The 21,463-nt window shown below is 39.2% G+C and overlaps 5 protein-coding genes across 8 annotated transcripts; 3 read left to right on the plus strand and 2 right to left on the minus strand.

Moving 5' to 3' along the window:
* The first annotated feature begins 892 nt into the window (after positions 1 to 892).
* LOC131009126 (F-box/kelch-repeat protein At3g23880-like) lies at positions 893 to 4,205 on the plus strand. 2 transcript variants are annotated; one of them, XM_057936343.1, is made up of 2 exons: positions 893 to 2,421; positions 2,565 to 4,205. In XM_057936343.1, exon 1 carries the CDS (start codon positions 1,137 to 1,139, stop codon positions 2,343 to 2,345), a length of 1,209 nt encoding a protein of 402 aa, XP_057792326.1. In that variant the 5' UTR covers positions 893 to 1,136; the 3' UTR covers positions 2,346 to 2,421; positions 2,565 to 4,205. The 2 variants fall into 2 exon arrangements, with proteins under 2 accessions (XP_057792326.1, XP_057792327.1); XM_057936344.1 differs by having other exon boundaries at positions 2,644 to 4,205.
* On the minus strand, positions 2,621 to 4,012 carry LOC131009961 (F-box/kelch-repeat protein At3g17530-like). The gene has a single exon (XM_057937357.1). It carries the CDS (start codon positions 4,010 to 4,012, stop codon positions 2,621 to 2,623), a length of 1,392 nt encoding a protein of 463 aa, XP_057793340.1.
* Positions 4,206 to 7,443: 3,238 nt separating the features above from the next.
* On the plus strand, positions 7,444 to 11,031 carry LOC131009128 (ATP-dependent zinc metalloprotease FTSH 2, chloroplastic-like). 3 transcript variants are annotated; one of them, XM_057936347.1, is made up of 5 exons: positions 7,444 to 7,657; positions 8,294 to 9,491; positions 9,572 to 9,885; positions 10,239 to 10,479; positions 10,591 to 11,031. In XM_057936347.1, the coding sequence occupies exons 2-5, from the start codon at positions 8,304 to 8,306 to the stop codon at positions 10,927 to 10,929; spliced, it is 2,082 nt and encodes a 693-aa protein (XP_057792330.1). In that variant the 5' UTR covers positions 7,444 to 7,657; positions 8,294 to 8,303; the 3' UTR covers positions 10,930 to 11,031. The 3 variants fall into 3 exon arrangements, with proteins under 3 accessions (XP_057792330.1, XP_057792329.1, XP_057792331.1); XM_057936346.1 differs by having other exon boundaries at positions 7,634 to 7,719; XM_057936348.1 differs by lacking the exon at positions 7,444 to 7,657 and adding an exon at positions 7,705 to 7,886.
* A 293-nt stretch (positions 11,032 to 11,324) lies between these two features.
* Positions 11,325 to 13,934, plus strand: LOC131009130 (pentatricopeptide repeat-containing protein At2g41080). The gene has a single exon (XM_057936349.1). It carries the CDS (start codon positions 11,797 to 11,799, stop codon positions 13,807 to 13,809), a length of 2,013 nt encoding a protein of 670 aa, XP_057792332.1. The 5' UTR covers positions 11,325 to 11,796; the 3' UTR covers positions 13,810 to 13,934.
* Positions 13,935 to 14,144: 210 nt separating this feature from the next.
* Positions 14,145 to 19,339, minus strand: LOC131009127 (probable alpha,alpha-trehalose-phosphate synthase [UDP-forming] 7). Its single transcript, XM_057936345.1, has 4 exons — positions 19,025 to 19,339; positions 16,685 to 18,778; positions 15,412 to 15,685; positions 14,145 to 15,172 (listed from the first exon to the last, which is right to left on the minus strand). The coding sequence occupies exons 2-4, from the start codon at positions 18,664 to 18,666 to the stop codon at positions 14,831 to 14,833; spliced, it is 2,598 nt and encodes an 865-aa protein (XP_057792328.1). The 5' UTR covers positions 18,667 to 18,778; positions 19,025 to 19,339; the 3' UTR covers positions 14,145 to 14,830.
* Positions 19,340 to 21,463: the final 2,124 nt, after the last annotated feature.

Raw genomic sequence — 21,463 nt, forward strand, 5'->3', positions numbered from 1 at the left:
AGTATATTTTCTCTATGGGTATTACTATATATAGTATCTGAGGTAACATTTCATAAACTATTTATATATGTCGTTTATATTCTTTATCTTTTCATAAAATACTCCATTTATTTGTTATTTATTCTTTATATTTTTCATAAAATATTCCATCTATATATTATTTCGAACCATTAATATTAAGAAAATCCTATATACATTTAATTAGAAGTTTAGTTTTACTAACTGATAGTGTGCTTTGATGTCTTAGTTTTCTGTGACTTATTTGTCCAAGTAATAAAATTAATTTGTAATTAAGGAAAAACAATCGTGTGCCACTAGATACAAATTTTTAACTTCGTAAATATATACAAATTAAAATCCATATTTAACAAATATCCTCACTTTGTCCTCATGCAAGTGTTTGATACTGAAACAAGCCTTATCCTTGATTCTTGAACAAGTGTCATTTTTAAAATTTTATGCAAAATGAAGAAACTACCAAATCCACCATTGTTTAATTTATCAATAATTTTTTTTCCAAACCCTTCTTATTTCCCATAATAACTGGGGATTTAAAGTGTATTTTTTTTTCATATTTCTTTGGTAATGTTTTCTGATGAGAATCACTTTATCCGTCTTCGAATAAATGTCCCCTGCAGAAAATGACATTTATTTGAAAATAAAATTCATTTACGAAACACTTATTTATTTAATGTACCACAATTTTAGCAATATTTTTTAGACGGCGTGGCTGAATTGCACGCTTTCATGCTTCTGCCTTCCAAGCCATGCTGACATACCTAATATAATTATATAATTAAATAGAAAGATGAAATGAAATGAAATGTACAAGTTTGTCACGCTAATGATGTAATTATTTTAAGATACATCTCTAATGATGTAACTTTGAGAAACTCACACACGAATAAGAATCCTTCCACACAAGTAAAACAACACTACACACAACGGATCTCTCTCTCTCTCCAGAATTAGTCATCACTAATAAAACTCATCACCAACTCCGGATTAACAACGCCATTTCCTCATTTACAATTTCTACAGCAGATGTGACTTTTCTTCAGTTTTCCCTCGAAAATTTGAGAACGAGATTATATTATTTATGTGCGTGATCGACCAGCTGAAGTGCAGCAAAAAACATGGCGGATTATTTCTTCGAAGAGATCATAATCAACATACTCCACAGATTGCCGGTGAAGACGCTCCTCCGCTGCACCGCCGTCTGCAAATCATGGCACTCTCTCATCACCAGCCGCGAATTCACCTCATCGCACTTGAAATTCGCCCAAAAGGTAGCTCCCTCACTTCTGCTCCGTCGCTGCATCAAAAGCTCCGAGCGCTATGAATTGTATTCGGACGATGAATCGTTCGCTCGCTTCGCAGCATTTCAATTCCCCTTTAGGAGCATGAATTCCTTTTTCACGATTGTCGGTAGCTGCAACGGATTGCTCTGCCTCTCCGACGATCGAGTTTATTTCATGAACACGATTGTTCTGTGGAATCCGAGTGTTAAGAAATCAGTTCTGCTTCCAAAACCTAACATGATTTACAATTCACACGGTTCCTTCTTGCAGTACCTAGGGTTCGGATTCGATCCTGTTGGTAGTGACTATAAGGTTGTGAGGATTACGTATGTTGATCTTGCTACACATCCCCAAATCGAGGTTTACAAGTTGAGCAGTGGTGTGTGGCATGATATGAGCTGCTTAGAGCTTGATTCTGTTCTATGTAGTCGTGCTCGCCCAGTCTATGTCAATGGGGCTTCACATTGGTTGGCTCGATACTTGGATTTGCATGATGTGATTGTCTCATTTGATATGTCTCTTGAGGTTTTCAGCACTATGATGCTGCCAGCTCTTCGTGTGAGCGATGATGAGTTGAGAAGCCGTGATCTGGCCGTCTATATGGACTGTCTTGCCCTGACTCTGTGGAGTGTGTCTGGGGCAGAGCAGTGTTTCTGTGTTTGGGTAATGAATCAGTATGGGGTCGAGAAATCTTGGACTAAAACATTCTGCTTCGACTTTAGCAGTTTTGGCAATGAATTTGTGAGGCCATTGTGGATCAGAAAGCAAGGTGAAGTTGTGGTTGTTTGTCAGGATGGTCGTTTGGTTTCTTGTGATCGGGGAGGAGGCGTGGTTAGGGATGTTGGAGTTCGCGGGCATAGATCAGATACGTATCAGCGCTCCCTTGATGTGGATACCTTCGTCTGCAGTTTGGTTCTTATGGAGAGGGGCCGTTGCTCGTCTGATGTTGCGACTGGCAACAGTTTGCACTCGTTGCAGACCGATGATGGGGATAACGTCGGAAGCTCTGGAAGCGAGCATGAGAAAGGGTCTGGAAAATGTTAGCTAGCGTAGATTGTATTGAGTTATGAAGCTTCAAGTGGTGTGAAGGGCCAATGCATATCAGTCTCATGGGTTTGTGGTAAGCATTTTCATTCAGTCTACTTTCATTTGTTGCTGCTATATTGTGATGTATTGATGGATCAATAATGTTATGCTTCAACTGGGATTGATTTGGAATAAATAAGAGTATTTCATTCTCTTTAATACAAGGCTCTGTTACAGTTACACGACAGAGACAGAACACCTTCCCCCTATTCTAGAGTTGAAAATGTACAATTTTATTCATCTTCCTCAACTTCAGGCGACCTCTCCTCCATCACATGCGCTTCCTCTTCATCATACAAATTCAAGGCCTTCATCACCTGCACTTCCTCCTCGCCCACATTCAGGGCCTCCTTCAACCTCCCAAGGCGCGGCACATGAGACACGACTTGCAGATCATCAACCCCGTCGTTCCTCAGATCCTCCTCAAGGCGCGAATCCTCGAGCACGCAGACGTGCCTCTCCTCCTTGGTGATCGGATCGTAGATCAGAAACTTGCCCCTCCAGTCGTGCATCAAGATCTCCCCGCGGCTCAGGTACTTGATCGCCTTGTACTGGCCTCGAGGCCACAGGACACCGGCGTGCTCCAGATACGTCGTCTTGGTCTCAACATCGTAGAGCTTCCTCCACTGCAGCCCTGCGCCGCCACTCTCCAAGACGAAGAGCTCCACGTGGCCATCGCCGGGGCAAACCAGAGACGCGCAGAGGGCACCATCCAAGACCCCCAAACTCATGCTCTTTGAGGCAATGCTGTTGGTTTCGAGCATAGAGAGGCTCATTTTAGGCAATGCCACAACTTGAAACAGAGCCCTATCGAAATCGTAGCAGCAGATAACCGAGTACCCATCGTAGCTCCAGTACACGCCTCCACAGACATAAACCACCTGCGAAATCGTGCGGCAAAGAACCAGCTGACACGTCCCGCCGCCGACGCGCCTCCAGCTGCCGTCGCCGCCCCCCACCGAGCGGATCTCCGGCCAGAAGACCATATCTTCCTCCATGTCATCCGCTCTCGCCGCCATTCTCAGAAGCTCGAATCTCTTCGTCGCCCGACTGTACCCCATCCCCACGAAGGCGTAAATCTCATCCTCGTCCATCGGCGAAGATGAGAGGGAGACGTATTCGCCGGTGATCGGGTTGCAGACGATGATGCAGTCGCCGCGGTTCTGATCGTACGCCGTCCAGCAGAGCAAACCCTCGCAGGAGGTGGCGTTCGTGTTCAGGCCGTGGAAAACGTCCTTCACCTTCGACGGCTCCGCCGCGGCGCGGGTCCGGATGTCGAATCGCGAGATCAGCCTCGAATTGAAGGCTCCTGAATCGAGATCGGAGACGCTCCGCCCCTCCACCAGATGCATGATTCGGCAGGATCTGCAGACCGATTTCCCGCCGGAGACGAGGAGAGGGCAAACCGAAGCCCTAGAGAAATGGATTCTCGCGAATTGGGGCTTATCCAGCATCTGCTGCCAAGGTTTGCTCACGCTCTTCCAGCGGAAAACCGACTTCGCCGGCAACCATGACAGGATTTCTTCGAGAATGTCGTCTTTGAGCTCCGCAGCCGTTTCTGGCGGCTCCTCCTCGTCGGCGGCGGCTGTCAATAGTATTGGGAACTGAAGAGTTACCGAATCCATCGATCCTTCGATTTCTCCCAAAAACACAGATGATTGAGTATTTTTGCAGAAATGGTGAATGATGGTAGCCCTAATTTCATATGTTTTCGTTCAACTTTATTTTCTTTTTAATTTGGCCTTTTATTTTACTTTTTAGCTCGATCTGTCAAACAGTGTCCTTTAACAGTAGAGGCTTTCACTTTACTTTTTCTAACAGTCTTGAACCCGTGCGGTTTAGAAATATAAAGACTTTGTATGTACGAATAATCAATATATATATAGATATAAGGGGAAAAAAAATAAAACTTCAAAAAAATATAATAAATGTACAAAAAATATATAATAAAAAAATAAAATGATATATTAAAATATCTACATCAAATAATTTATAAAATCTCCATACATACAACATTATGAGTATAATATAAACTTTATCATCGTCTTTATATATTATAGTTTTCAGACTTTTGACAATGAGTAAAACTTGAAACATTACATATAATTTATCATAATTAAAAACAGGTCACTTTAAGTAAATCGGCATGTGAAAGAGATTAATCTTGATTTTATTAATCGTTATCGTATGAGACACAATTAATAGAAATTGTCGATGTTAAAACTTGAATGGTAATCTTGAATTTGATGGCGTCAACAATAATCAAGGCATTGAAATCGTATGTCCAACATTATGTTCACTCAACAATCTTTCTTCAAAACTCGCAGATCAAGTCTAGTCATAATTAATTTGGTTCTATTATAAAGTCCATTACAATAATATAGTACTCCATTTCTCAATAGTAAAACTGGAGTTCCAAGTTTTAAAAATAATTGATAATTAGGTGTTTCCAAATACCTAATTTCATTTAAAAATTCAGGCATGTGAATTTTATCCAAAATAGTTCTAGTTGAGTTAGATTTACATGCTCCACCTAATTTCAAATAAATTTAAACATCAAATTTATTGAGATTGATCATTTATTGATTCATCATATCAACAACATCCAACGTAAGAGCAAGTACAGCTCTATACCGTAAATTAGAACCATCATTATCATTGTCAATGACTCATTGTACAATGGATAAGTGATATCTCATGTAACAAATCTCCAAACTTCTCAAGAAAATTTGCTTAGTATTGTAACAACATTATAATCATCTTTTCAATTACCAATGATTACATCTCCAATACTTGCAATTCAAGAAGAAAATTTTTCTTAATAGGTGAAATTTGTTGAAGTCTTATATATTCTTTGTCAACTTTAAAACTATATAGTTACTCTAAATATAAGAAAAAAATAATAGTAGAGTTAATAATTTTCTGTTGAAAACTTCATAGATGACAGTGAATCTTGAACTCTATGCGGGTAATTTAAAAATTGGACCTAGTGAATTTGGACCGTATCTGAAAGTTTAGTCTAATATTTAAAACCTAAATCAAGGATTCGAATGGCCACAATATGGCCTCGATTTAAAGTAGTCGTGTTCTTCCAATCAATCATAAATTTAGTTAGGAATAGGGTTTGTCGACATACTTGTATGGATGTAAATATTGAAAAAAATATCTCAATAATCTTATACTACTACTAAATAAAGGATTTGAAAACATTTTTAAAAGTGAAACTCCACAGTCAACAAAGTCGAGCACCTGTATAAAAGTCAACAAAGGAGATACCATGATTATTCGTGAGTTTTGGAATTTGAAGAGTTAATTTGATGCTTATTACTTATTTATATAGATTTTCTAGACTAGATGTAATTAATTATATCGTATATATGAACTTGTAATATTTCTAGTCTACTACTACTACAGCTTGTCTTGACCCTAAAGGCTAAAGCACATGTCTAGACTCACATGTTGATGTTGGAAATAAATTCAATCAATTGATTGGCTTTTGACTTATCGAGTGTACTCATTGAGTGCCAATTTTTATTGAAATTCAAGAGTAAAGTATTAATCAAAGAGGTACTCTCCGTGCAACAGGTTTTTGCACGACACTATTGCAACATACAAATGACACTTGAAGATCTTCAAGTGTCATTCGAAAATGTTCAAGTGTCATTTCCTGAATGAAGTTGTGTTATTCTAAAAATCAGTTACACAGTGTAACTAGTTGCACATGAGTATTTGTGTTAATGAAATTAGTTGTGCTGGTTTAACTGCAATTGATTTTATCGGTTCATGCAACTAATTGTGAAAGTTAATTTTAATCGGAATGTGTTAAATACATTTTTTTTTTTTGGAAGAATGTTAAATACATTGTTCAACCATGTAAATAGGACAATCTGATAAAGCATACAAAAAAATATTGATTTAACATGGGTACATTTTAGAGAGAATTGTATGAATGGGATACATGTCCATAAATTGTACACGAGTATAACAACTTATTGGAGTGGCCAATTATACAAGAATGACCACAGCCACTTAATATGATTTCATTTTAAGACCAAAAAAATGGCCAAAATGTGGGGAGAAAGGAAAGTTTGAAAGGTTTTTTTTTTCTTCATTTTCTTTTAGGCTTGGAATCTAATTTCAACTTTATTTCTTTCAATAGTTTGTTTAAGAAACAATCAAGAAGTATCAACTAGAGAAAAGTTCAAGATTAGTTTGTTACTAGTATTTTCTCACCCCCTTTTCAAATTTTACTACTCCATATAAACACTCAAAAGGTAAAATAGGCTCGTTTATTCTTTCTTTTTTATAACTTGAAAAGTTGAAATACTTTAGGGTTCGTTTACTTTAATGAAAAATGAGAAATAATATATATTTTCACCTATTTTTCATCATCTTCACATGTTTACTATAATAGAAAATTTTCTTCGAATGAGGTGGATTATTTTCTCGAACAGCTGCTTTTCACTCATTTTTTCTCCAATGTTGGATAATATTATCTTTGAGTAGTAGTGTGAAAAAAAATTCAATATTTTCTTATCTTTTCATCTCTAATAAACATACAATTAAAAGAATATGAGAAAAATATAATATTTTCTCATATTTTTTTATCCATCATTTTTCAATGAAAATTTTACAATCACAGTTAACACACACTTATGTGAAACTGCCATTTTAAATATTATTCCTTTCACATTAATTGAAGATTTAACATGATAGTAACTCTAAATATTTTCAATTAGGTTAGCTTATAACGAGAATGGCTATTTTCGTGAGAAATGAGAATAATGAATAAGCTAATATATAGTATTGAATAAGCTGTTTGTAATGCATTAATTGGTGAAATTTTCGTATTCTCTAGTATTCAAACTTTGTGTGGTGTAGAGGTCCCGCTTGCGTCGGTAGTGTTCCGCCTGCGTGCGGTTATTTTTTACCTTTGTGTGGTGTAGAGATCCCACCTACATGCTGATTGCTAATTTAATTATATATTAGATGTCTCTTGTAATTCTAGAAGAAAAAAAATATCATAAAAGCTCAAAATTAAAGTGAAAATTTAACCAGACAAATATTTATTTAACCAAGGCCTGCAAACCCTAGATCCCCAAATTGAATTGAAAATCTCACACAAAAAATCTAGGGAAAGCAAATTTTAACTGTAATACCAATCAATTATCCACAACAAGCCACGTACACCGTCTACACACCACATCCATTTTCTATATACTTTCACTCCCTCCATTTTCCTTCTCCAAACTCACCTACGCCAATTATAGGTAACGTCTTCCATTACTCTATTGCACATAGAAAGCATTTAGCTTCATTGATTTTGCTTAGGGTATATGTTGCTTCTCTTTCTGCTCTTGCTTTCGGTATTTGCGTTGATTGAGTTATCTTGCTTAATTATTCTGTGGAGCCGCATAATTTTTATTGCAATAAACCCAGCATTTTTGTGGTTGATTTTGAGTAATTTGGTCGAAATATGTTGATTTGATTGAAGTAGCGGTCAGTGTTATGCATGGAATGAGTTTTTTATTGATTGCTCTAGTAATTGCTAATTTTTCTGATTTAATGTGATTGATAGTAGATTTGAAGTAATATCGATGCTTAAATTGGTCTCCTTTTTTTAATTTGGTTACGTATATAGTTGTGTTTTTCCTCGTAGTTCTTGTCAAACATGAATTTCTATTGTTTCTTGTGTCTGACTAGCTTCGTTGATAATGTAAATACTGGTGTTATGCATTTGAACCAAGATTTTGAAATTCTGATTTAGAATTGTACTTGGATTTGTTTTATATCTTCTATTTGCGGCGAAGACTATTTCCTGATAGTTGAACTACAGATCTGCTTTGTTTATGTGACTCAAGATTTCAAAAATACTTTATACTGAATTTAAGTTTGCTGAACTGCAGACGAAGACAGATGGCTGCTTCATCGGCATGTGTAGTGGGAAATGGTTTAGCTGCAGGTACTACTAGAACTGGTCTGAGCAAGGAAATATTCGGCCGGCAGTTTATCCAATCCACCAGCCTTCCGGCATTGAATAATGCATCCAAATTCATTACTATAAGAGCTTCTCAGGATCGAAAGATAAATGAAGGAAGACGAGGCTTTCTTAAGTTGTTGCTTGGCAATGCTGCAGTTGCAGTGCCCGCTTTGCTAGGCAATGGAAATGCAGTTGCAGATGATCAAGGTGTTTCTAACTCAAGGATGTCTTATTCTAGGTTTTTGGAGTATCTGGATCAGGATAGAGTGCAAAAGGTAGATGTATTTGAAAATGGCACCATTGCTATTGTTGAGGCTATTTCCCCTGAGTTGGGCAACCGAATACAAAGAGTGCGTGTACAGCTCCCAGGCCTCAGCCAGGAGCTTCTGCAGAAGTTCAGGGAGAAGAACATTGACTTTGCTGCACACAATGCTCAAGAAGATTCTGGCTCTGTTTTGTTTAACTTGATCGGAAATTTGGCCTTTCCTTTGATTTTAATTGGTGGTCTTTTCCTTCTCTCAAGACGCTCCTCAGGTGGAATGGGTGGACCTGGTGGCCCTGGTTTCCCCTTGGGCATTGGTCAATCAAAGGCTAAATTCCAAATGGAACCAAACACGGGGGTAACTTTTGATGACGTTGCTGGGGTGGATGAAGCAAAGCAAGATTTTGTGGAGGTGGTGGAGTTCTTGAAGAGGCCCGAGAGGTTCACTGCTGTGGGTGCTCGTATTCCTAAGGGAGTTCTTCTTGTTGGTCCTCCAGGTACGGGGAAGACCTTGCTGGCCAAGGCTATTGCTGGTGAAGCAGGCGTTCCCTTTTTCTCCATTTCAGGTTCTGAGTTTGTTGAGATGTTTGTTGGTGTTGGTGCTTCACGGGTTCGTGATCTTTTCAAGAAGGCCAAGGAGAACGCACCGTGTATTGTATTTGTTGATGAAATTGATGCCGTGGGGCGCCAAAGGGGAGCAGGTATAGGTGGAGGGAATGATGAAAGGGAACAGACGCTAAACCAGCTCTTGACAGAAATGGATGGTTTTGAAGGGAATACCGGTGTGATTGTAGTTGCAGCAACTAACCGTGCAGATATTCTTGACTCTGCCTTGTTACGGCCAGGAAGGTTCGATAGACAGGTAATTTACACAGTTTGTGTGTTGTCTTCCCTGGAGATAATACTCCAAGAAGGATTACTAATGTTGAGACTTTTTTGCAGGTCTCAGTTGATGTCCCGGATGTTCGTGGAAGAACTGACATTCTGAAGGTTCATGCAAGCAACAAAAAGTTTGGTTCAGATGTATCACTTGAAATAGTAGCCATGAGGACACCTGGTTTTAGTGGAGCCGATCTTGCTAATCTTTTGAACGAGGCTGCTATCTTGGCTGGTCGGCGTGGCAAGACAGCAATCTCATCCAAAGAAATTGATGATTCAATTGATAGGATAGTTGCAGGAATGGAGGGAACAGTGATGACTGATGGCAAGAGCAAAAGTCTTGTGGCTTACCATGAAGTAGGTCATGCCATTTGTGGGTAAGTGACAATGTCTAGTAAGTATATGTATATGTATATATATATATAGTCTATATATATTCCAGAGGTTAATCTCCTTTATATGTAGCTAACAAGAATTGTCTTAGCTGTACATATTGTCAGGCAATGTGAGCTAACTTGCTTGATTCATATTCCATTGAAAGCGATAGGATTAGAGAAATATTAGTGATGAGGAAAAAAAATGCTCAATCAAATATATTATCAATCCTAAATAATTGTCTTAGTTGTATCTACATATTACTAGTGATCAATCACGGTTTCTATGCATTTTTTTAACTTTTGCCGCGGGCATATTTTGTGCATTAACATTGAGGCTTCCTTTTTGGATGCAGAACTCTAACCCCAGGGCATGATGCTGTTCAGAAAGTTACCTTAGTCCCTCGTGGTCAAGCACGTGGTCTGACCTGGTTCATCCCTGCAGATGATCCAACCTTGATATCCAAGCAGCAACTGTTTGCCAGAATTGTTGGCGGGCTCGGTGGTAGAGCTGCCGAGGAAGTCATATTTGGTGAGCCCGAGGTGACAACTGGTGCAGCCGGTGATCTACAGCAGATCACTAGTTTGGCTAAGCAGGTACTAAACCTTCTAAGGCTATATACATCCGAATCATGGTTCTTTCCTGTTTCTTGGAACTGTTTGATGTTTTTCCTACACGGTCTAAACTAGTCGTGGTTTCCCCCTTAGATGGTCGTTACGTTTGGCATGTCTGAAATCGGCCCGTGGTCTCTGATGGACTCGTCTGCTCAAAGTGGCGATGTGTTCATGAGAATGATGGCGAGAAACTCCATGTCCGAGAAGCTTGCCGAGGACATTGATGGTGCGATCAAGGAGCTCTCTGATAGAGCGTACGAGATCGCCTTGAGCCATATCCGGAACAACCGCGAGGCGATAGACAAGATTGTTGAAGTCCTGATTGAGAAGGAAACGATTACAGGAGACGAGTTCAGAGCAATTCTTTCGGAATTTGTTGAAATCCCAGCTGAAAACAAAGTGTCTCCTGCACCTGCTCCAGTAGCAGTGTAATTTCATGTTTGAGTAAACTTGAAAGTATAGCTTGAATGTTATTTTCACATTGTATAATTTGTTATTTCCATTATACTAGAATACAGGTAAATATTACACCTACAACTTCCCCTTCTTTATGTTATACGAAACATCAGTATACAGTGATTAGTGAAAGCAGAAAGTAAGCTCAGAATTAAAGCATTTAACAGCCTAACTAAAAGTCTTTTTTTTATTGGCTGAATTACTACTGGAAGATCTTAGCCTCGTGTTGGGTTTATGTGCTAACTTCTAAGTGGATGGCAAAATTATCTAACTTTTAATCAAATTCTGATTTTGCCTATAATTTGCATGCTAAAATGAGGTTAATTGTAAAATAGATCATGAACTTAATACTCATTTTGCAATTAGACACCTTTGCAAACAAATGCCAAATATTTATAATATTTTGTAATTGAGGCTTTCCTAATTGTATATAGACATCCGCATGGACTGAAAAGATGATGTGAATACCGGTATTTACTAAAATACGGAAGGGAATAATTAAATAACATCGTTTTAGTGAGCAATTAAGCACAAAATTGATAAGATCCAAATATTTTTAGTCCACACGAGTGTTCACGTCATCTCTTGGATTCACCCGAGTGTTAAACGATCGTTAAGTCGGAGTGGCTAATTGTACGAAATTAAAGATTTTAGTTAAACCGACCTCCATCATTGGGTGTTAGACGTGATAGGGTCTCTATGTTAAGGACGTATTTGATACTTAATCATTTAACTTATTTTGGTGTTAAAATTGATGCATAATATCGACTAAAGCTGTTACAAGCAGCAATTGGCGCTCATTTCAAACTACGTTAAATATGAGAGCAATCTATACTGGCGATTATGGGAAAATCATGCTCCAAGCCTCTACATTTCCGGCTCCTTTCCTTTCAAATCACACGTACCCACTCTTTGAGCACCGCCGCCGCCGCCACAGCTGCTGCGCCGGACTCCTTCATTGCGTTGTGCAGGCAAGGCCACCTCAAGCAAGCCTCCACCGGCCACTTCTCGCTCATTTCGTCAGACCCGCCTCTTGTCTCCCACCTCCTCAAAGCATGCGTCAACACCCGCTCTCTTCCGGCGGCCCAACAGCTCCACTCCATCATCACCACCAGCGGCTGGTCCAAAATCAAGTTCGTATCCAACCACCTCATGAACGCCTACGCCAAATTGTGCCGCCTGGAGACCGCGCTCAAGGTGTTCGACAAAATGCCCCAAAGAAACGTCATGTCTTATAACATCGTGATCGGGGGGCACATACAGAATGGGGAGCTTGGCGCGGCTGTTGAGGTGTTTAAGGGAATGGGTGAGAGAAATTCGGCAACTTGGAACGCGATCATAACCGGGATGATCAAGAATGAGCTCAACGAGGAGGGGTTGAGGTTGTTTGCTCGAATGCACTCCGATGGGTTCTTATCCGACGCGTATACGCTGGCGAGTGTGCTGAGGGGATGTGCAGGATTGAGAGATTTGATCAAGGGGGAGCAGGTGCACGGTTATGCCATGAGATTAGGTCTAGAGCTCGATTTGGTTGTTGGGAACTCCACGGCTCATATGTATATGAGGTGTGGCTGTTTGATCATGGCCGAGAGAGTGATTCAATGTATGCCGCTTTGCAACATAGTTCTTTGCAATACACTCATTGCCGGCCTTGTGCAGAATGGTTGCGCCTCAGCTGCACTCGAGACTTACTACTTGATGAAAAGGGCCGGATTCCATCCCGACGATATCACATTTGTGAGTGTGGTCACTTCGTGTTCTGAGCTTTCAACTCTTGGGCAGGGACAGCAAATTCATGCTGAGGTGGTGAAAGCAGGGGCGACGTCAGATGCTGCTGTTATTACCTCGTTAGTCAGCATGTACTCGCGGTGTGGCTGCTTGGATGATGCTGTGAGGGCTTTTGGGGAGAGGGGTGGAGACGCTGCAGGTGATCGTGTGCTGCTGACTTCGATGATTGCTGCTTATGGATTTCATGGGAAAGGAAACGAGGCCATCGAGCTATTTGAAAGGATGGAGCTTGAAGGGCTGCAGGCCAACAAAGTCACTTTCTTGAGCCTGTTGTATTCATGTAGTCACTGTGGGTTAAAAGATAAGGGGCTTGAGCTTTTCGATCTGATGATTCAGAAATACGGATTGGAACCCGAAGTGAAACACTACACCTGTGTGGTCGATCTCCTCAGCCGAGCAGGCTGTCTGGAGGAAGCAGAACGTTTCATCAGATCCATGCCTGTGAAGCCCGATGCTGTCACGTGGAAAACTCTTCTGTCGGGTTGCAAAACACATAAAAACGCGGGCATGGCAAAGAGAATAGCCGAGGAGGTCTTGAGAATCGATCCTCTAGACTCAGCCTCATACGTGCTCCTCTCAAACGTCCAAGCGACTGCTGACAGATGGCAGGAGGCCTGCAGGGTTAGGAAACGAATGAAGGCGATGATGGTGAAGAAAGAGCCAGGGATCAGCTGGTATGAACTGAGGAATGAGGTTCACCATTTCACAATGGGTGATAAATCTCATCCACAATCAGAAGAGATTGGCTCATACTTGAAACAAGTGATGGCTGAACTGAGATCACATGGCTATGTGCCCGACACCAGAGCTTCCCTGCACGATATGGATGTGGAGGAGAAGGAGCATAACTTGGCACACCACAGTGAGAAACTGGCTGTTGCGTTTGCTCTAAAGAACGCGCCCGACGGGCTCCCGATTAGGGTAATGAAGAATCTGCGTGTGTGTGATGACTGTCATGTGGCTATGAAGTATATATCCATGGTGAAAAAGAGGGAGATCATTTTGAGGGATACCAGCAGATTTCATCATTTCAGTAATGGGCATTGCTCTTGTGGTGACTTCTGGTGAGATAACTGAAACCCTTTTTTTTCCATCACGCTTAAATATATTCCATTATTTATTATGTAAATTTAGGCTGCAACTGATTTCTCATATGATTATGTATGTGGAATATAATGATTCATTGGTAGCAATGTTGATAGTCTTGCAAGAAAATCTTGCACCCAACACCGTGTTTTCGAAGCAAGAATCGGATTCGTGTAATCAAACTAGCAATCAACACAACAATGCACCTGAAGAAAATTCGTAGCTAAAAGCAACAAAGAGTAACCTGAAATCTTTTGCACAAATTTAGATGGAATTAATACTTTGATTGAACTAAGGTCAGGTCACTAGAAATGAAATGATGTAACAATGAAATCTGGAATAAAATAGAATAGAATCAAACGTCAAAAGAATTTATGACAAGTCACATTCCATCAGTCAAAAGAATTATTCACATCATTTTGATTGGGTCTGCCCCTAAAGCACCATGCACAAATGAAAACAGCAGCCTCACACCAATCAACCTGTACAGGGGGGTCTTACCAAAGAGTTCGAGGTCGCAGACTCTTACTCGCGTAAGCAGTAGCTCAACGGGGATCATTCGAGCATCAACAACTCCAAACAGAATTTCAAGAACACGATAGCTCAGATTATCCAGTTCCCAGACTCTTCTGGATATTGTGCTCCTTTTCTGTCATCGGAGCTGTGTCACCAAGCAAGTATGATCCAAGAACATAACCAACGCGTGTCATCGGAGCTGTTGAGATGATGCATCTATCCCGTGTATAGAATGAGTCACTAACCTTGTACCAAACCTCCATTTTTTCCTACATCCCCCCCCCCCCCTAAAGAATTGCAGCTAACAAGTTCGATAAACTTCACCCAACAGAAGGCCTAATGAGAAATTATGAGACAAGAATGAGACTTGAGGAAAGAAAGAAGAAAATTACACCATTTCCATTTACTATTGACTAAACCCTAACATCCATAAGCAGATACCATTGGCCGAACTCAGATTGCTCACCGTTCAGAGAAATAGGTAAGGCTAATCATCAAAAGAAACAAGGCGACTAAATCTTCTTGGAGATACATGAACTTCATCATCGGATGATGCTGGAGAAGTAGCCTCAGCAAGAGACTCGAGCATTGCTACCACTTCAGTGGAGTCATCCAGATAATACTTGGCTTTGCTTGGTTTTTGACCGACAGTGCAGGCAAATACTTTGGTATTGTATGAAAGTATATTTCTAGACACAGCAGTACCAATTAGTTCAAACATATCCTCGTCAGATCTGTCATCACCAATGCATAGTACAAAATCAGCCTGTTCCCCTTTCTCTGTCATTGATGTGAAAATCTTTTCTGCAACTACACCTTTGCTAACACCCTGCATTACAAAAATAACGGCAATTTTAATTCAATGTTCAGGTTGTTTTGTCAGAAAATATGTCGTACACAATACTGCAGAGAAGAATATTTTGGCAGTCCTTTCACTCACTTAAAGAAGCAAGGGAGAAAGTGAGCAAGATGAAGAAATTTGATACTGAATAATCTAAGAGGATGAGAAGAGTATGATACTGAAAAGTGGGAAAAGCAATCAAAGAGCAAAAAGATAAGGTGTCATGCCTGAGGTTTGATTTCTACTATAAACTGTCCGCTCTTGACAGCAACAGGTTCATTTGCCAAGACACTCTCCAAATGATCCAACATTTCCTTTGCTTGAGAATAACCGAATCCAGGGTCTGCATCCTGATAATGCCAAACTAAGGCACTTTCCTTCCTCTCAATTCCAGAACCATCTGTAGCTTCTGTATATGATTTCATAACAGGTTCAGCCATCCGCATCCAACCAAAATCGGAACCCTGACCATATGTTTCCCATTCTTCATGTTGCGGCCACCTGCAATTGGTCATTCAAGATGCAAACAGGTCATCAAACTGGATCTAGACATGGCAGTTCAAAAGCATTTGGACATTTTGGTCGCATCATAATGTGCAACTCAGTCATCCCATGATTTAACTCGACCAAGAATGAAAACCAAAAAGCAACCTCCACTTCAAAAAATAAAAACTAAAACTAGAGCAGGTTCAGGCGCAAACAAGAAATTGGATGCAGTCCACCAGCAGAAGATTGACATACTACTAATAAAGATGCAAGAAAATCAGTCACCCAAATACCAAAATAGTGATCATTCCTGTCCATAAATCTGAAGTATGCTTAAGTGAAACTTCTTGGGTAAGTTGGGTTTTTAAAATCTCTACTCAAATACAGCATATATTATTCCCCACTAAGCTGAAACTATGTATCCTCTTTCCCATCGCTATAACTCATTCAACGAATGACATCAAGCATCAGAAAAAGCAATTAAACGGAACTGCCTAAATGGTAAACTTATTACGACTTCAAATACTGCAAAACAGGATCTTAGGATCCACTAGTGACTGACTGGAAAGTCTAGTAAAATATAAGTCGGAATAGGAAAGGCATATAGTAACAGAAGAACTGAAAGTCTCAAAAGCCATTTAATTGAAACCACTATAAACGTCAAGAGGCCTTAACCATATGGTGGTTGTTAATATATGGAAAGACCATCACTTGCACAAGAAAGAGCCTTACGAGATTAAACAACCTGTTTGGTATTTACACAAGACAATTAATTCCAGTTGGGATTATGTTCAAGAAAAAATCAGAAAAGATATGTCACAGTGAAAGTTATCCATAATGATCAAAAAAGATCAGCTAATACTTTGCTAGATTTCATAAAGCCTTTTTTATGATTTCTTTCCAGTAGTGATCCTGCTCAGGAGTTTGGTAGAGACTTTTCACATCCAGATCACAGTTTTTAACTGGAAATAAAATTTCTAAAGATTGATGAAAGAAGACAAATTAGGTGTATACCTTAAAAAGTAGCCGTGTTCTGCAGCAAGTCCAAGCTTATTGCAAGGAAGAAACCACTGGCTTAAGCTCTTCCTATCTCTTCCACTCACCATAAAAACTACATTCTTGGGATCTGCACACAGACTGTTCAAAAGAGAGAGTATCTGAGCGCTTGGAGTCTTTATAATCAAATTTTGAGGCATCAATGTGCCATCATAATCCAACAGTATAGCCCTGCTTTTGGCCCTAGAATAAGCAGCCACAATATCATCAATAGAAAGTTTTCTAAAATTAGGATCCAATGCCACCACTCGAAACCCAAAACCAAGACCAATACCCCAGCATCTTTTCCGGAAGTGATCGGTGCATGTTCTTTCCATATCTTGTAAGAAGCTTCTAGACCAGAAAGCTACATCATGAGTGCTTACATATCGGTAGTGCTTCTCATGTCGCAACTCCTTTTCTGATTCTGACATTGATATAGACTCATTCATTGCCTCCGCCGTTGATTCAACATTCCATGGATTGACACGAATTGCACCACTTAGGGAAGGAGAGCATCCAATAAACTCAGATACCACTAGCATGCTCTTCTTAGGTCCACTCAAATTTGACTCTGCACCAGTGATGCCTTGTCTAGAAATAATATATTCATATGGAATCAGGTTCATCCCATCCCTCACTGCTGTCACCACAACACATTCGGCAATGCTGTAATAAGCCATTCTTTCACTGATTGATAAAGAACGGTGAATAAAAATGATAGGTTCATATCCAGGTCTACCAAACTCCTTAGAAATTCTATTGCAACTCTCCTCTATTTCAGACTGTATTTCATCCAAATGTATCCCTTTTGCCCTAGCAGGATTTGCAATCTGCACCAACACAGCCCTTCCTTGCCAATTTGGATGCTCCTTGAGCATGTGCTCAAAAGCCAAAAGTTTCAAGTTGATACCTTTGAATACATCCATATCATCAACTCCAAGCAGCACGGTCTTACCTTCAAACTGCCGCTTTAGCTCCTCAACCTTTAGTTCTCTATCTGCTTGTCTAAGTACTGTCTCGAGATGGCCCATATGTATCCCAACTGTCATAATCTTTATTCCAATCGTCCTTCCATAGTAATCCAACCCTATGTATCCTCTCTTTGACTGATACTCTATGCCCAACATTCGACTGCAACAAGACAGAAAATGACGAGCATAATCAAAGGTATGAAAACCAATAAGGTCAGAGTTGAGTAGGGCCTTGAGGATTTCTTCTCTAACAGGAAGTGATCTGTATATCTCCGAAGATGGGAAGGGACTGTGAAGGAAAAAACCCATTCTTAAGCGGACAAAACGCCTCCTCAAAAATGTCGGCAGAACCATCAAGTGATAATCATGTATCCAAACAAAATCATCTTCAGGATTAAGTATCTCAATCACTTTCTGGGAGAACATTTTATTGGCAGAGACATATGCTTCCCACTGGGACCGATCAAATCTACCTCCGTGATCAGCTGAAAATGGCAGCATGTAATGGAAAAGCGGCCACAACTGCTTCTTGCAAAAACCATGATAGTAATTGGCCAAAAGACTAGGTGGCAGAAACGCAGGAACGCATTTAAATTTCTCCAGGATATGATTGGCTACATCATCCTGTTCGATCGGATCAACATCAACAGGCAATGAACCAACATACAGTACTTCCATGTCCTCTGGCAAGCCATCCTTAACCCGCAAAAGCAAAGAATCCTCATTCCAACTAAAACTCCAACCCTTATTATCTGGCCTACGCTTTGCTCTTAAAGGCAGAATGTTTGATACTATGATCATTCGATCACCAGCCACTGAAGATGGATTTTCAGATGTAACACTATTAGCTTGCTCATCGTCGAGCTCGGCTATATTCCCCGGGACTGTCATTACTCTGGGGAAACGCTTCCGCTCCTTCTCCCTACCCATTACTGGGAAATTCCCAGATGCTAAATCCAAAAGATTTGTATAAGATCTTGACATCATCTTGGCAAATTTTTAATTATTCCACTCGAGAGGTATAGAAAATCTTTCTCCTCAAATCTCACGACTCCAAAACTGAAATCACACACACTCTCTCAAGTCTGTTTCCAGTTACCTACAATCAATAAAAACCATTATTTTATAATTACAATAACACTCCAATCTCAGATACCACTCCAATGAGAAGTGCCTCGTTTCAATCAACAAACACAAAATGTCGTGAAAACAGGAAACAGAAATGACACATAATCAAACAGAAAGTAATGCACGGATACACAAAACAGTTACTCGTCTGAGCCAAGCCCAAAAAAGATAAATTCTCGAAAGAAATCAGAAGAGACCATTCAATGGAAACCCTAACCTTCAGATAAATTGTAATCTGAGCCAGCAAGCATACAGGAACAAGAAATTGGGGTTTGTAGCTGACCTCTGCAATTGAAATTGAGCAAGAATTATGTGTCCTTGGAGAAGAAGAGTCAAACTGCAGCCAAGAATTGAGAATGGGATTCTAGGGTTTGACGCAAACAAACCCAACCCAAAAACAAATATAATAATATTGGGTTCGATACACTTAATTTTTGGTTTGGGTATATAAAATGAATCGACGATCGCCTACGGGAAGTCATGGATATGAATATTCAAGAGAATATATAATTAAATTTTTATTAGCTGAATTGGATAGAATAATACTGTCTGGGAAACAAAACGTGCCAACAAATAAAAGAATCACTAAGCTCACCCGCGGTGCTCACCCGCACACCTCACAATCCAATTTCATTCATACCAATATTACAAAAATACTATAAAAACTTTACTTATAAGAGAAGGGAATGCATTAAAATACATAAATTTTTTAGTGATTTTTATTTTTATTCTATAAAATATAGTACAAACTTAACACATTCTTCAATTTTTTCACCATTTTGAATTTTTTTCTCATGCAAGGTGGATTTGAAGGATTTTAAAACTTTAATACTCAATGATAATTTAAAAAAAATGTAGAAAAAACTAGAAGAAAAATATTGTGGATGTAAAGATGAAAATTATCTGTCTATGTGGATGCAACATCAGTTCAATTTTGATCAAAATTGCAAAATGTGGAAAAATTAAACATGTAAAATTATGTATTTTTTTAAAAAATTGAACAATTATGTGCCAAGTACAAATCACCACAAAGTTCATATATTTTAATCCATTTAACCATATAAAATAATTATCTAACTAGTATAAAGCATATTTCATGGCACCTGAATAAATTTGAGGATTAAAAAAAATTAAATAGTACCATATTTGATCGTTACAAATTCATCAGGTAATTTCATAATGATTGAAATCTGCATTTTGATATTATTGATACAAATATACCCATTGTGTGATAATTGTATTATAATTGGAGTTGATTTGCACCATCTTATTTAGCATTGTATATGGCTTCTGATAAAAAAAAGCATTGTATATGGCTTAATTTGGACTATTTAGTTATTTAAATTTTGTTTTAGCTCAACTAAACAAATTGAATGTATTTTTCACATTAACAAAATCTTAGTTAATTAATAATTATATTTTACAAATAAATAGTACTACAAATCTTAGCAATCTAGATTCTAGAAAGCTTTCAGGGCATTTTTTCACTGCTTTAAGAAAATTTAGCATATATTTTCCTTGAAAAAATTGAATAAGAAAAGTACATTTAGGTGGCCTCTTTCTAGCAGATTTCATAAGTTGGTGAACATCACATTCATGTAGCGGCGGTGATATTATCGTTTCTCAAAAAAGAAAGAGGATAAGGTTTTTGCCAGCCGACTTTGGAATAGAACCCAGCTGGCAGGATCCCGTGAGACAGCACGCGCCCTTCGCGTGGCTTCTGGGGACGTGACACGTGTCCTTTGTTTTGGCTGACGAATGCGCGTCAATCCTAGGGCCCACCGCGTACGACCATGGGCCTATTGCGTCATTGCTGACGAGGCTTCAACTTGGGCCCATTTTCAGCCCGCTTGTAGCTACGGGCTTTGGGTTCAATATTAACAGATCATTCAAATTTCAAACTATTACTACTATTTACAATATTAAGGCCCATAGATGCTCCAAATATGATGATGTTAACCTTGTAAACTACTAGGATCCAACCTCTCTTTAGGTTACACAAACTTCATTTTTTTAAAGTATGAGTATATTACTTTTTTTTTTTAGGGGATGAGTATATTACTTTTGAACAAACATTTCATTTAAATATTAACAAGTAAAATTTACAAATGACATTATCTTTGTGTACACAAAAATAATACATTAGTTTATTTGTTTAATGAATTTTGATTTGTGAGATTGTAAAGAACATAGTCTTTATTTGACCAGATACAGGACAATTGACATAAAATTAGAGTAATTAGGTTATTGGGTTAATTTTAGTAAATGATTTTAGTGTTAATATATAAGAGTAGCCACTTTTATATAGTAAAAATAAATTTTACCCACTCAAATAAAAACTTAAAAAAATACCCACTTTTTGTGTTAAAGAACTAAATTACCCTTCTATATAAATGGGCAAACCCTAGCCTCCTCTCATTCTCCCATTTCTCTCTCTCTCTACACTCTCTCTCTCTCTCTCTCTCTGGATCTCTCTCTTCCAAGCGGCGCGCGTCGCCGCATGCTCCCACGGCCACCGCCAACTCCGTCGCCCACGACGAGGCCAACAGCAGAGCTACCGACCTCGGCTGCGGTGCATCCGTCGTCTCCGCTTCTCCGATCTCAGGCGGCGCTGATTTCTCTCTCTCTCTCTCTCTCTCTCGATATCTCTGTAAAT

The sequence above is a fragment of the Salvia miltiorrhiza genome, chromosome 2 (assembly GCF_028751815.1).
Source record: "Salvia miltiorrhiza cultivar Shanhuang (shh) chromosome 2, IMPLAD_Smil_shh, whole genome shotgun sequence".
NCBI classification, from domain to species: Eukaryota; Viridiplantae; Streptophyta; class Magnoliopsida; order Lamiales; family Lamiaceae; genus Salvia; species Salvia miltiorrhiza.

What these genes read in the sequence shown, in the direction of transcription:
- LOC131009127 (XM_057936345.1), bottom strand. Translation starts at nt 18,666, where the DNA reads ATGATGTCAAGATCTTATACAAATCTTTTGGATTTAGCATCTGGGAAT. An exon ending in GAACACGGCTACTTTTTAAG is followed by an intron (nt 15,686 to 16,684) that starts GTATACACCTAA and finishes GACCAATTGCAG; the next exon opens with GTGGCCGCAACATGAAGAAT. An exon ending in TAGTAGAAATCAAACCTCAG is followed by an intron (nt 15,173 to 15,411) that starts GCATGACACCTT and finishes TTTGTAATGCAG; the next exon opens with GGTGTTAGCAAAGGTGTAGT.
- LOC131009126 (XM_057936343.1), top strand. Translation starts at nt 1,137, where the DNA reads ATGGCGGATTATTTCTTCGAAGAGATCATAATCAACATACTCCACAGA.
- LOC131009961 (XM_057937357.1), bottom strand. Translation starts at nt 4,012, where the DNA reads ATGGATTCGGTAACTCTTCAGTTCCCAATACTATTGACAGCCGCCGCC.
- LOC131009128 (XM_057936347.1), top strand. Translation starts at nt 8,304, where the DNA reads ATGGCTGCTTCATCGGCATGTGTAGTGGGAAATGGTTTAGCTGCAGGT. An exon ending in GTAGGTCATGCCATTTGTGG is followed by an intron (nt 9,886 to 10,238) that starts GTAAGTGACAAT and finishes TTTTGGATGCAG; the next exon opens with AACTCTAACCCCAGGGCATG. An exon ending in TCACTAGTTTGGCTAAGCAG is followed by an intron (nt 10,480 to 10,590) that starts GTACTAAACCTT and finishes TTTCCCCCTTAG; the next exon opens with ATGGTCGTTACGTTTGGCAT.
- LOC131009130 (XM_057936349.1), top strand. Translation starts at nt 11,797, where the DNA reads ATGGGAAAATCATGCTCCAAGCCTCTACATTTCCGGCTCCTTTCCTTT.